General features: G+C 53.3%; 1 protein-coding gene across 4 annotated transcripts; it reads right to left on the bottom strand.

Annotated features, from left to right (window-relative positions):
* Positions 1–3750: 3750 nt before the first annotated feature.
* Positions 3751–12672, bottom strand: LOC132677283 (sialic acid-binding Ig-like lectin 14). Of its 4 annotated transcripts, XM_078439389.2 has the most exons (7): positions 12529–12669; positions 12077–12451; positions 11575–11853; positions 11159–11206; positions 8425–8682; positions 8179–8314; positions 6977–8044 (listed from the first exon to the last, which is right to left on the bottom strand). In XM_078439389.2, the coding sequence occupies exons 1-7, from the start codon at positions 12563–12565 to the stop codon at positions 7975–7977; spliced, it is 1203 nt and encodes a 400-aa protein (XP_078295515.2). In that variant the 5' UTR covers positions 12566–12669; the 3' UTR covers positions 6977–7974. The 4 variants fall into 4 exon arrangements, with proteins under 4 accessions (XP_078295514.2, XP_078295513.2, XP_078295515.2 ...); XM_078439388.2 differs by lacking the exons at positions 6977–8044; positions 8179–8314; positions 8425–8682 and adding exons at positions 3751–3877; positions 4601–4790 and having other exon boundaries at positions 12529–12671; XM_078439386.2 differs by lacking the exon at positions 6977–8044 and having other exon boundaries at positions 8175–8314.
* Between the last annotated feature and the right edge of the window lie 974 nt (positions 12673–13646).

The raw sequence follows: 13646 nt of genomic DNA, 5'->3' as shown, positions 1-13646 counted from the left end.
CCATGAAGGTCATGAGGCTCTACCTTTCAGGGACCCTTTCTGAAAGCACTGGGAGGGGCTCAACCTTGATAAAGCGTTCCTCAAATTGCACCATGATCATAAACACTTTAGACATTCCCGTAGCAAGCTGTAGGATTGAAAGTCAAGTTCTTGGGGCTCCTGGCTGGCTCAGTAGGAAGAGTGTGCCACTCTTGATCTCAGGGTCATGATTCTGAGCCCCACGTTGGGTGTAGAGGTTACAAAAATCAATACATAGAAACCTAATACACACACACACACACACACACACATATATAGATATATATATACACCACACACACACACACACACATACACACACACACACACACACACATATATAGATATATATATATACACCACACACACACACACATACACACACATACACACACACACACACACACACACACACACACACACATATATAGATATATATATACACCAGAGAGGTATCGCAAACGACTGATGAAAGGAGTCTCTAATGCTTGTGAGATATCTTATTTTTGGATTTTGAGCATTTTTGCTTTTGCAATTTGACATGGTGCATTTAAAAAAAAAAAATCATATGTGGGGGCGCCTGGATGGCTCAGTGGGTTGGGCCTCTGGCTTCGGCTCAGGTCATGATCTCATGGTTCATGGGTTTGAGACCTGCATGGTAAATCTGCTGACAGCATGGAGCCCACTTGGGATCCTCTGCCCCCTTCTCTCTCTGCCCCTCCCCAACGCACCCCTCCCCCTGACTTCGGCTCAGGTCTCGATCTCACAGTTCAGCAGTTCGAGCCCCGCATCAGGCTCTGTGCCAACAGCTGTCGGTCTGACAAATCTCAAGCTGCGATGACCAAAAAGACAAGAAACGACAAGTGTTGACAAGGATGTGGAAAAGAGAGAACTGTTGTGCACTGTTGGTGGGAAGGAATGTGAATTGGTGCAGCCACTTTGAAACACAGTCCAGAGGTTCCTCAAGAAATTAAAACCAGAAATACCACATGATCCGGCAATGGACTTCTGGTCCATATCTGAAGGAAATGAAAGCACTCACTCAGAAACATATGTGCACCTGTGTGTTCACTGCAGCAGCATTTACAATAGCAAAGATCCGGGGACTCCTGGGTGGCTCTGTCGGTTCAGCGTCCGACTTCGGCTCAGGTCGTGATCTCCCGGTTTGGGAGTTCGGACCCCTTCGTTGGGCTCTGAGCTGACAGCCCAGAGCCTGGAGCCTGCTTTGGATTCTGTGTCTGCCTCTCTCTCTTTGCTCCTCCCCTGCTCATGCTCTGTCTCTCAGAAAGAAATAAATGTTAAAAAAAATTTTTTTAAGGGTGCCTTGGTGGCTTAGTCATTAAGCATCTGATTTCGGCTCAGGTCATGATCTCACGGTTTGTGAGTTCAAGTCCCACATCAGGTGAGCATGAGCCCCGCTTCTTTCTCTCTCTCTCTCTCCCTCCACCCACTCTCTCTCTGTCCCTGGTGGGATTCTCCCTCTCTTCTCCTCTCCTCTGTCTCTTCCCCTTGCTTTTGTGCCCTGTCTCTCTCAAAAAAATAAAATAAAAATAATATCTTTAAAAAATATTTTTAAATGTGTAAGTAAATTGAAAAATATGTCATGTTAATGGGTTTAAAATAATACTGTATAAAAGTCAAGTCCACCTAAATTCATATGCAGAATCAGAGCCATATATCAACCAATCCCCCGGGGTGATTTTTGAAGAACTTGATATTTTCATTATAAAATTTATATTGGAGTAGGGATCCGTGGCTGACTGAATCAGTAGAGCATGGGACTCTTGATGTCGGGGTTGTAAGTCTGAGCCCCACATTGAGTGCAGAGAATACTTAAAAATGAAAATATCTTTAGGGGCACTGGGTGGCTGAGTCACTTAAGCGTTGACTCATGATTTGGCTCAGGTCATGATCTCGCAGTTCCTGGCTTCAAACCCCAATTGGGCTCTGAGTTGACAGTGTGGAGACTGCCTGGGATCCTCTCTCTCTCTCTCTCTCTCTGCCCCTCCCCTGGGTGCACTCGCTCTCTGTCTCTCAAAATAAATAAACATTTGAAAAAATAAAGTCAAGTCCTGAGACCTAAGTCACAGTTCTTACTAAGACTCATGAAAAAACATGCATCTGCACACACCAGGGGGGGCTAAAGTTGAAAAGCCTGGTTTTATCCAGTGTTGGACAGAATGCAGGGGACCCAGACCTCTTCAGACCCTGCTGGTGAGAATGTCAATGAGCACGGTCACTTTGCAAAACTGCCTGACAGGACGGCGGGTCCCCTTAGTCCACAGTTTCACTTTGTGCGGTTTCAGTTCCCCTGAGGTCAGCTGCGGTCTGGATGCTTTTTCCTTAGGACAACCAGAAGGTCAATGGCAGCCTAGCGCTACATCACAAGCCTACCTCATTCCCCTCCCTTCGTCTCAGAAAGTAGCGCTTGATCATCTGCATCGTCGCATTCAGAAGAAGGGTGAGGACAGCACAAGTGGAAATTCTGAGAGAGAGACTGAGAGATCACATTCACATACGTTATAGGACAGTATATTGTTACCACGGTTATGCTTTGTTATTACTTCAGCCGGTTCATATCTCACTGTGCTTTGTATGTAACTTTATGATAGGTTTGTAGAGAGAGAAGAAACATAATATATATAGGATTGTTGGTTCAGGCATCCCCTGGGGGTCTTGGAACATACGCCTGACACAAAACACCCTTGGGTTGAGTGCTGGGGATGCGGGGAAGAAGCTTTTGTTCTCACGCTGCGGGAAAGGACATCAGCTTGCCTGTGACAATCATGCATCACCCTCAGGAAGCCTCCCACGTATCATGCTGGGTTGGCAGCTTTGGGTTCTCTGCAGTGAGTAAGTGTGAGAGATCCGGTCACCTTCTGTGGATGTTAAATCTGAGAAGGATGAGGGGCGCCTGGGTGGCTCAGTCAGTTGAGCATCCAACTCCTGATTTTGGCTCAAGTCGCGATCCCAGTGTCTCCGGATTGAGCCCCGCATTGGGCTCCGCGCCGACCGTGGAGCCTGCTTAAGATTCTCTCTGGGCGCCTGGGTGGCTTGGGCACGCAAGCGTCCGACTCTGGCTCAGGTCATGGTCTCACGGTTTGTAAGTTCGAGCCCCACGTCGGGCTCTCTGTTCTCAGTGCAGAGCCTTCTTCGTGTGCTCTATCTCCGTCTCTCTGCCCCTTCCCTGTGCTCTCTCTCTCTCTCTCTCTCAAAAATAAACATTAAAAAAGAAAAAGAGTCTCTGTCTCTCTCTCCTGCCCTCTCCCACTCTCTCTCTAAAATTAGAAAAAAAAAATTTTTTTAATAAAAGAAGTCTGAGCAGGGTGAGGGATTTCCTGTGCTGGTTTGTACCATAAAACTGAAATCTGCCGCTGTAGCATAAAACTGAGATAAGACAGTCAGGTGCAGCACAACTTGCCAACGTTTCAGTGAGACAGAGGCCCTGGGAACGGAGTGGTAACCCCCGTGCCTGAACGTATGGTGCGTGCGGCCGGGCCGAGGTAGGGGGAAGCGATTCTCAAGGGCTCCAACCACCACAGCTGTGCACCACGGGCAAGAAGAGAGAAAACCCAGGGGGCTGTGCCTGCTTTCTCGTCTGGCTTCCACTGGGCGGCATTATCCGTCTCCTGTTCCCATTCTGTCTGTCTTGACTAGGTTTATAGAACGGTTTCGTTTGGGTACGGAAGACAGAACACAAAAACGAGCATTTTGGCCATCTTGACCCTTTTGTAAAGTTATTTATTTTTGAGGTGGGGGAGGGGCAGAGACAGAGAGGGAGAGAGAGAACCCCAAGCAGGGTCCCCAGTCCATGCAGAGCCCAACACGGGACTCAGTCCCACAGCCTCCAGATCATGACCTGAAGCGAAATCAAGAGACGCTTAACCGATGGAACCACCCAGGCGCCCCTGGACCATTTTATTTTATTTTTTAAATTTTTTTTTAACATTTATTTATTTTTGAGACAGAGAGAGACAGAGCATGAATGGGGGAGGGTCAGAGAGAGGGAGACACAGAGTCTGAAACAGGCTCCAGGCTCTGAGCTGTCAGCACAGAGCCCGACGCGGGGCTCGAACTGACAGACGGCGAGATCGTGACCTGAGCCGAAGTCGGACGCTTAACCGACTGAGCCACCCAGGCGCCCCATAGACCATTTTAAAGTATACACTTCAAGTGGCACCAGGGTGGTCCAGCGGGTTAAGGGTCCCACTTCGGCTCAGGTCATGATCTCACGGCTCGTGGGTTTGAGCCCCGCGTCGGGCTCTGTGCCGACAGCTCGGAGCCTGGAGCCTGCTTCGGATTCTGCGTCTCCCTCTCTCTCTGCACCTCCCCTGCTCATACTTTCTCAAAAATAAACAAATGTTTAAAAACATAATAATACATGAAGTATACACTTCAACAGTATTCAGTACACTCAGCCTGTTGTGTAACCATCACCATCACGCATTTCGAGCACTTCCTCAAGTTCCCAAACTGAAACTCTGCACCCAATAAACACCAACTCCCCATTTCCCCCTCTCCCAGCCCCTGACAGCCGCCATTCTACTTCCTGTTTCTGTGACTTTGACCACGGTCCATGTACCTGACATTTTCTGTCTGACTTCTCTCCCTTAGCATAACGTCCTCAAATTCACCCACGCCGTGGCACGCGTTCGAAAGTTCCTCCGTTTCACGACTGAATAAGGTCCCATTGTGTGTATACACCTCATGTGGTTTATCCATGGAGCCACGGATGGACACTGGTCGGCTGGCAGCTATTGAGGAAGAAGGAGCTGCGAACACCGATGCACAAAGATCCGTCAAAGTCCCTGCTTTCCATCCTCTGGGCATCTATCTGCCTAGAAGGGAAATTGCTGGATGGAGCAAGGTTAGAACTTTGAAACATGCACACGGTGGGGGGGCGCCTGGGTGGCTCTGGTGGTTACGCGTCTGACTTCGGCTCAGGTCATGATCTCACAGTTAGTGAGTTCGAGCCCCACATCGGGTTCTCTGCTGTCAGCAAGAGCCAACTTTGGATCTTCTGTCCCCTTCTCCCCCTGCCCCCTGAGCGTTCCCTCTCTCTCTCTGAAAACAAATACAGAAACTCAATAAAGTCTGGAAAAATTAAAATATTAAAAGAAAACACGAACATGGTGGTGGGGATGTGAATTCACGTGACTATTCGGGAGAAGGCTTTCATGATATTCTCTGCAGCTGATTACACGCCTTCCTCGTGATGGAGCAAAGTGCTAGCGTTCCTTCTTTTTCAGCGAAACTTTCCTATCGGGGGCGCCTGGCTGGCTCAGTCGGTGGAGCCTGCAACCTTAGGGTCATGAGTTCACACCCCACGTTGGGCATGGACCCTACTTAAACAAATTTAAAAAATCATATACATAAATCATCACAAATAAAAGTCAAACCCCGGCAACAAATGCAGTCACTGTATTTTTTTTTTTTTAATGTTTATTTATTCTTGAGACAGAGAGAGACAGAGCATGAACAGGGGAGGGGCAGAGAGAGAGGGAGACACAGAATCTGAAGCAGGCTCCAGGCTCTGAGCTGTCAGCACAGAGCCCGACGCGGGGCTCGAACTCACGGACCGTGAGATCATGACCTGAGCCGAAGCCGGACGCTCAACCGGCTGAGCCACCCAGGCGCCCCTGCAGTCACTGTATTTTAGAATAAACAGATGGCAGGATGTCCAACCTACAATACTAATTAAAAGCAAAAACTGGGGTGCCGGTGTGGCTCCGTCGGTTAAGTGTCTGACTCTCGATTTTGGCTCGGGTCATGATCTCATGGTTTGTGGGTTTGAGCCCTGCATTGGGTTCTGGGCTGACACTGCGGAGCTTTCTTGGGATTCTCTCTCTCCCTCTCTCTCTCTCTCTCTCTATCCCTCCCCTGCTCTCTCAAAATAAATAAATAAACATTAAAACAAGCAAAAAGAATACCAAAACCAAAAATGAATTACTGATGCATGGAACAACATGGATACACCTGAAAAACTTAAAACTGAGAGAAAGAAGTCAGACCCTAAAGCTTGTGTAGTATCTGAGCCCCCATTCGTAGCGCACAAAAAAAACGGGAGCTGCGGATCTGCAGGGACAGAAGAGAGGGAGGCCATACAGTTGTAAATGTGTGACTTGAAGGGGCCTAAGACAAAGCCCAATGCCTTCAGCTGGGCACTCAAGGCTCCAACATTTCTCACCCTGCCTTCTCTCCCACGGTGATCCTGTCTCTGGTGCTTCTGGAACTCCTGCCACGCGGCGGGCAAGGGGCCCTCCCCTTCATCTGCCAGGGCCGTCTCAGGTGTTGGCACATCTCCACCCTGACTGCCCGCCCACCGCTCACCCTCCCCACCTTAGTGGTGGAACCTGACCTCCAGGAGGAAGTGGAAAGAATCTGTAGGTTGAGCTTGGTGGGGGAAGCAAGGGTGTTGACACAGGTAAGCACTGATTGAGTTGCACTCTTTAGATTTGCATATTTTACTCTATTTAAGTTAGGCCCCCAAACACAATGAATACACGAAAAGTCTTGGTTAGAAACTGTTCAGCAAAAAAGAAGAGAAGACTAAAACATAATTTTGTGCTAGAAATTTCTATAGACATTAAATGATAAAATCAATTGTTATGTCTCACTTTTAATCAAACTCATATATACAATTTTTTATTTTTTTTAATGTTTATTTATTTTTCAGAGAGAGAGAGAGACAGTGTGAGCAGGGAGGGGCAGAGAGCGAGGGAGACACACAGTCAGAAGCAGGCTCCAGGCTCTGAGCTGTCAGCACAGAGATTGACTTGGAACTCGAACCCACAAACTGAGATTATGACCTGAGCCAAGTCAGACGCCCAACGCACTGGGCCACCCAGGCGCCACTGACTTGTATTTATAAGTACACATGATGTTCTGGGGGTGCCTGGGTGGCTCAGTCGGTTAAACGTGCAACTCTTGATTTAGGCTCAGGTCAATGACCTCAAGGTTCATGAGTTCAAGCCCTACATCGGGCTCTACACTGCCAGTGCAGAGGCTGCTTGGGATTCTCTCTCTCCCTCTCTCTTTCTCAAAATAAGTAAATAAACTTAAAAAATCCTGTGATATTCTCTTGCAATTATTATGAGGTAGGCGTCTTTCGAGTGGGAAAGACGTGTTCCTGACTCCACTGTGCATTGACGTCTACACTGAGCAGGAAATCTGGGAGACCAGAAAGTCGGGGGTCAGGCAGGTAACTTCTGGGTCATGAAAATAAGCCTGAATGAAGCTCATTCCCTTCGCAGGGGCAGGGCTGGGGATGGAGAGGAGGAGGGTGGGAGGGGTGACACCAGCAAGGAGGAGCAGGCTGAACAGAAGGAGACACCCACAGGCACAGACGGGGGAGAGGGGGTGCCCGTGGGGTGTGTACTAGTCAGATTGTTTGTTTCCTGTATCTTGTGACTTTTGACGTGTTAAAAATCTTGCCATCCCTGGGGAGACGGCCCCTCCAGGCCGGGCCGGGTCTTAACGGTAGCAGAGGGCTCAGTCCCTTCAGAGCAAACCAACCAATCCCCAGCCCGTGTCCCCCAAACACCCCTTTTCTCTCACTCCCACGCCAGGCCGCCATTTCCCCTGCCCTAAGACACCCAGGACAGGAACCAGACACCTAGAGCCACCCCTCTAGGCCAAGGCCCCCCCAGAATGACTCAAACTAGCTGGTCCCGAGCTGCCCTCCCGGCCTGGCCTTTCCCACAGGTCTCTGTCGTCTCTGGCGAGGCCTCCCTGCCCCTGCTTCTGCCCCTGCGGCCCTGAATGGCATGGCGTGCCACAGCCCCTGCTGAAACCTAAGTAGTCCCTTCTTCTGATGGCGTGGCCTCCCCACATTGTCACTCAGTCCGCTCTCCAAATTAAACTCCCAGGAACTGAGCAGGCTTGAGTTGAGAGCTTCCAGGAAGAAGCTGACCACGAGGGCCCCATATCTGTCCCTCTGGGCTCCAGGGCCACACCTCAGTCCCGTCTCCAGAAGGAGGGAGGCTCGGTCTGGACTCTCAGCCCCGCTTCCTGGCGGCCTCCACACCTGCAGGGACAACATGGGCTCAGATCAGAGAGTGGTCCCTTTCATTCTAACTCCAGGCGGGTGGGACAGCTGCGTCCCACCTGGAACTCAGGGACTTCCTGGAGACTGCCCTGGGGAGGGACGGGCCCGCTCACCTGGTGTAGTAGATCCAGGTGAGGCCATAGGTGAGGAGGAAGCCAGCCCCCATGAGGGCCCCTCTGAGCAGGGTGAGGACCAGGGGCCAGGAGCCCTCTTGCTCATCAGTCACACAGTTGCAGGAAGACGGGCTTCCTGGCGAAGCGGGGGACAGAGGATGAAGTCCTGCCCGCAGGCCCCAGGCCCTTCCACATCCCAAACACCCGGCCAGGCTGTCCACCCCCACAACCCGTGTTGCAACTCACTCTGCACAGAGAGGCTGAAGGAAATGTGTTGGGAGCCCAGCGGGTGCTGAGCCTGGCAGGTGAATTCCCCTTCATCTCCAGCCCCTACGTGGGGCAGCTCCAGGACCCCGGGTGCGGAGGGCTGGGAGGGGCTCAGGGCTTTCCCCTCCCGGGACCAGCTCAGCACGGCAGGGGGATTGCTGTCAGCCACGCAGACCAGCCGCAGGAACTGGCCTTCCAGGACCGGCAGCGACATACCGTTGCACAGCGTCTTGGGGACTGGGTAAGAGATTCACCACAAGGCGGGTGGAGCCGTGACATGAGTCCCTTCCGGATTGTGCCCGCAGAGCCAGAAGTGGAAAGATAGGGCCATGCCACAAGGGCTGATGGCGGGGCTACTCGTGGCTGATTAACGACCCTGGCGGTCAAGTCAGGCCACCAGAAAGAAGGGGGGCTGCGCTGAGGTGGGGAGGGTGAGCCGTGGGCGGGCAGCTCCTGTGGAGATGTGCCAAGACTTGAGGGCCTGGCACGTGAGGGGAGGAACACCTGCGCCTGGGCAGGGAGAACCAGGACAGACACCGTCCCGATGGATCCCAGTGGGAGAGAAGGCGGGGTGAGCCTTGAGGGCCGGACTGAGCGCCTTGAGCTTTGCCCTGAGGTTACTGGGAAGCAGTAGGGGCTGTAAGCAGGGGAAGTGCAGAATCAGCACTGGGTCTAGAGAGATCCTGCTGGGGCCAAGTGGGGAGTGCAGGGGAGAGATTAACCAGGAGGCAGGGAGGCTGAGGAGGAGGCTGAGGCGAGGGTTCAGGGTCCAGGAGCAGACTGGAGCTGGGTCTGGGGCCAAGGGCAAGAAGAGGGGAATGATTTGGGAAGTGAGGTCCTCGAGACTCCCCGACCTGTGGGGGGATGCTGGCAAGGAGGGGACTAGAAAGTTGTGGGAGGCACCAGGATAGGGTCAGGATAGGGATGGGGGCACAGGTGGAGACAGGGACAGAATGAGCAAGCCCACGAGAGTGGAGACAGAAAGAAACAGGGGTCCAGGCCGGAGCTGTGGGGAAGGGGAACATGAAAGGGTCCACCAGATCAGAGAGGCAGGAGAGCAGACAGCAACTGCAGCCCAGGGAGCAGAACCTGGAGAGTCAGAAGGTGGAAGGGAGGCTGCCAGGGAGCGGGGGAGGGGAGGGGAGGTGTGGGGGGGAGGGGAGGGGAGGTGTGGGGGGGAGGGGAGGGGAGGTGTGGGGGGGAGGGGAGGGGAGGTGTGGGGGGGAGGGGAGGGGAGTTGGTGCCCCATGGACACAGTTTCGGTTCTGTGAGCTGGAGGGAGCCCTGCAGACTGGTTGCACAACACCGCGAATGGACTGGACATTGCTGAGCTCTACCCTTAAACACGGGGAAGGTAGTAAGTGTTACCTATGTCTGTTTCACTACAAGTGACATAGACTTTGGGGCACCTGAGTGGCTCTGTCACTTGAGTGTCTGACTCTCGATTTCAGCTCAGATCTTGATCCCAGGGTGGTGGGATCGAGCCCCGCGTAGGGCTCTGGGCTGAGCTCGGAGCCTGCTTGAGATTCTCTCTCTCTCTCCCTCTGCCCCTCCCTCCCTCTCTCTCTCTCTCTCTCTCGCTAAAATAAAACTTAAAATGAAGTTAAAAAACCACAGACCTTAAAACTAAGGAACAATGGAGAAGGTCAAAAGGAACCAACGTCCAGTTATAGAACAAATAAGTCACGGGATGTAACGCGCAGGCACGGAGACCGTAAGTAATAGCGGTACCCCAGACTTGAAAGCTGTTGGGGCGCCTGGGTGGCTCAGTCGGTTAAGCGTCCGACTTCGACTCGGGTCACGATCTCGAGGTCCGTGAGTTCGAGCCCCGCGTCGGGCTCTGGGCTGATGGCTCGGAGCCTGGAGCCTGCTTCCGATTCTGTGTCTCCCTCTCTCTCTGCCCCTCCCCCGTTCATGCTCTGTCTCTCTCTGTCTCAAAAATAAATAAACGTTAAAAAAATTAAAAAAAAAAAAAAAAAAAGAAAGCTGCTACGAGCGCAGATCTTAGATGTTCTCACCACAGGAAAAAAGAACAGTAACTAAGTGTGATGAGGGATGTTCACTGGACTTGCTGTGGTGATCACGTCACAATACATGCAAACACCAAATCATTACGTTGTATAGCTAAAAACAAACACAACAATACAACGTTATGTGTCGATGAGTCCTCAGCCAAAGTAAAACATAAATAGTACATACAAACCAGAGAAAAGAAGAGGCAGCAGCCAAAAGCAATACAGGATCCAAGATGAGAGACGCTGGTGAGGTGGGCGGGGGGGCAGACCCAGACCACAGGGCTGAGGAGTGGGTGAGGGGTCTCAATCCCCAAGCCCTGAACCCTGAGCCCTGAGCACGCAGAGAACCAGTTCCTATCACAGCCCCAGGGAAGAGAGGATCTTTCCTGCCTGTGTTGTGTCCCTGCAGATTGTGGGTGGTCATCAACTGCGGTGTGGCTGAGAGGGGTGGGCTTTTGCCCTTTGTTCCAGAAGCCCCGTAAGTGAAAACCTGGGATGGGGTGTTCAGACTTCCCCCAATGTCCTCCGGGAAAAGGATCCCAGGCCTGGATCCCTCTTTCCCCCGTTGCCCTCTGGGACCCAGCCCTCCCTCCAGCACTCATGGGAGACAGTAAGCCAGATGGTCCCTTGCTGGGAGCTGACCCCCCACCCCCACCCCAGGCCAGGCCCCAGCCCCCAAGAAGACAGTTCTTTCCTACCTGTGACATTGCTGAAGAAGATGCTGATGGTGAGGTTGTGGGGGGCATCTGGGGTAGAAAGATATGGCCCTGCTTCAGAGGTGAGGATTGGGATGGAAGCTGACCCAGCACCCCCAGAGGGGTGGGGAGCACTGTGAGGGGGTGGGGAGCACTGAGAAGGGGTAGGGGTGCATTGGGAAGGGGTAGAGACACTGAGAAGGTAGGGAGCACTTGCAAGTGGTGGGAGCACTAAGAAGGGGTAGGGAGCATTGGGAAGGGGTGAGGGAGCACTAGGAAGGGGTAGGGGAGCAGTGGAAAGGGGTAGGGAGCACTGAGAAGGTGGGGATGGCCGTCCTTGCCGTCTCCCCTCCCTCTACTCCCAGGACTGCTCAAACCCCACTGCCCTGAGGGACCCAGCCCTCCCCCCCAGCACTCACAGGAGACATTGAGCCGGATGGTTCTTTCCACGGTGGCCTGAACTTCTGGCAGTTTCACCTGACAGGTGAGGTTGGTGCCATGGTCCTGCGGCCTCGGGGTGAAGGCCAGCACCGAGGAGTGCAGGCTCTCGGGGTCCAGCGAGTCCAGAGCAGCCCCCACCCAGGAGAATGTGAGAGGTCTTCCCCCTCCGCAGGACCCCGGCAGGCTGCAGGCCAGCTCTGTGGGCCAGCCAGACTTGAGGGGCTCCGGGAAGTGGATGTCGGGTTCCTGTGTCAGGGCTGAGGAAGAGACAGGGAGGTGCCCGGGCCCCAGGGAGGTGGGGACCCACGGGGTGACCCTGAGAGGGTCCGGGCCTCAGGGCCCAAGCTGACCCCGGGCCCCGTTATCTCTTCCAACCGTCCCAGCCCCAAGACCCAGAGCAGGGAATGTTCCGGCGTCCTGTGCCTGCTCTAAGAGGGGGTGTCCACATCCCAGAGCCCTACCCCGGGGCCCCTGCTGTACCTGCCACCCGCAGAGTCATCGTCGTATCTGTGTAAGTATATCTCACGTCTTCTCCTCTCTCCACTCGGAAAAAGTAGACTCCCTCATCACTGCTCATGGCGTCTCTGATTCTCAGGGAGCAGTTGTAGGCCCAGGGGTCCCCGACGAGGTGGAATCGGCCCCGGGCCTCTGTCCTCACTGCTCTCTGTGGGTTGTTTGTAGCCACCGGATAACGGTTGCTTGAGGTGTCCCTATCCCGGAACCAGTATATGTAGAGCATCATCCGGGAATACCCCCACTTCCAGGGGTAGGAGAAGGAACAGGGCACGTGGACACACAGACCCTCCTGCACGGTCACGGATTCCTGCACTCGGAGCTGGTACTCTGGATCCTCCCCTGGGGGGACACGGAGGCTCAGCCGGGGCTCCAGCCCCTCCCACCTGCGCCCAGCCCTCCTCCCGAGGCCCACTCACCCCTGAACAGCAGGGGCAGCAGCAGCAGGGGCACCATGTCTGCACCGGCCAGGGCAGGAGCCCGGATCCAGGTCCTTCTGTCAGGGAGGGAAATGCCCCAAATGTGGGGTGAGGCCAAGGAAGCCCCAACAGGAAGCCGTGTGTGACAGAGCTGTGGTCACCACGGAAGGGGAACTTGGGCAGCACAGGCCGTGGGGTGGGGGGGAGTAGAGCGGGGCTGAGAACTCATCTCCTCCTGCCTCCCTGCCTGTTGCAGGTGGAGCCCGGGAGTTACTGGAGATGGACCGAGGCCTGTCTAGACGGATAAGGCCCCAGAACGGTAGTAGCCCTTTCCTCGGGCACCATGTTTGCACAGGGAAGAGAAGGGAACACCACCTGGCTAGCTCCCTGGGATGGGAGCCCATGGGCGCTGGAAGAGATCAGACAAATGCATTATCACATGACGGGGCTCTAAGGAGAGGCTCCCAGGCTGAGAAGCCAGGCGGCATCAGGGAAGGTAAGTTCTCAGGGACAAATACATCAGGTAGACATCACTCGGTCCCCAGTAGTCCCTAGAGATGTGGTTGCCACCAGTGACCCTGTGGCCTCCTGACCCCTTGGATATGGGTCCGCCTTCCCACCACAGTCCTCATCCCAGACCGCCTCAGACTCTGGCCCTGGTGTTGATGCAGAGTTGACCCGAGAGCCGGGCATTTGGAGTGTGTGAGTTGAGGGCTGGAGTCACCAGGTTGGAACCCAGACAGCTATCTACCTACCACTTCTCCTACCACCTGCTCAACTTTGCCAAAATTAGTTAGCCTCGCAGTGCCTCAGTTTGCTCATCCATAAAATGGGGCCACTACTGCACATGCTATGTGACCTTAAATGAGTTCATGTGTATCAGATGCCTAGGGCGGTGGCTGGCACTGGGTATTTGTTCATCCAAATTCTGTTTCCTGGACATCTCCCATGTGCCAAGCCCTGTTTTACAGCTGGAGATGCTGCGTTTGGGAGTGGAGGTGGGGGTCCAGAGCCAACAGTCAAGAAAGAATTCTTGAAATGTCTTTGGTGCAAAAAAGTGATTTTATTAAAGCACAGGGATTTTTATTAAAGGCAGAAAGAGATATGCTGGGGTTGTG

The sequence above is a fragment of the Panthera onca genome, chromosome E2 (assembly GCF_046562875.1).
Source record: "Panthera onca isolate mPanOnc1 chromosome E2, mPanOnc1 haplotype 2, whole genome shotgun sequence".
NCBI lineage: Eukaryota > Metazoa > Chordata > Mammalia > Carnivora > Felidae > Panthera > Panthera onca.
The sequence above is the reverse complement of the archived record's forward strand: the minus strand, read 5'-3'. Positions and strand labels throughout refer to the sequence as shown.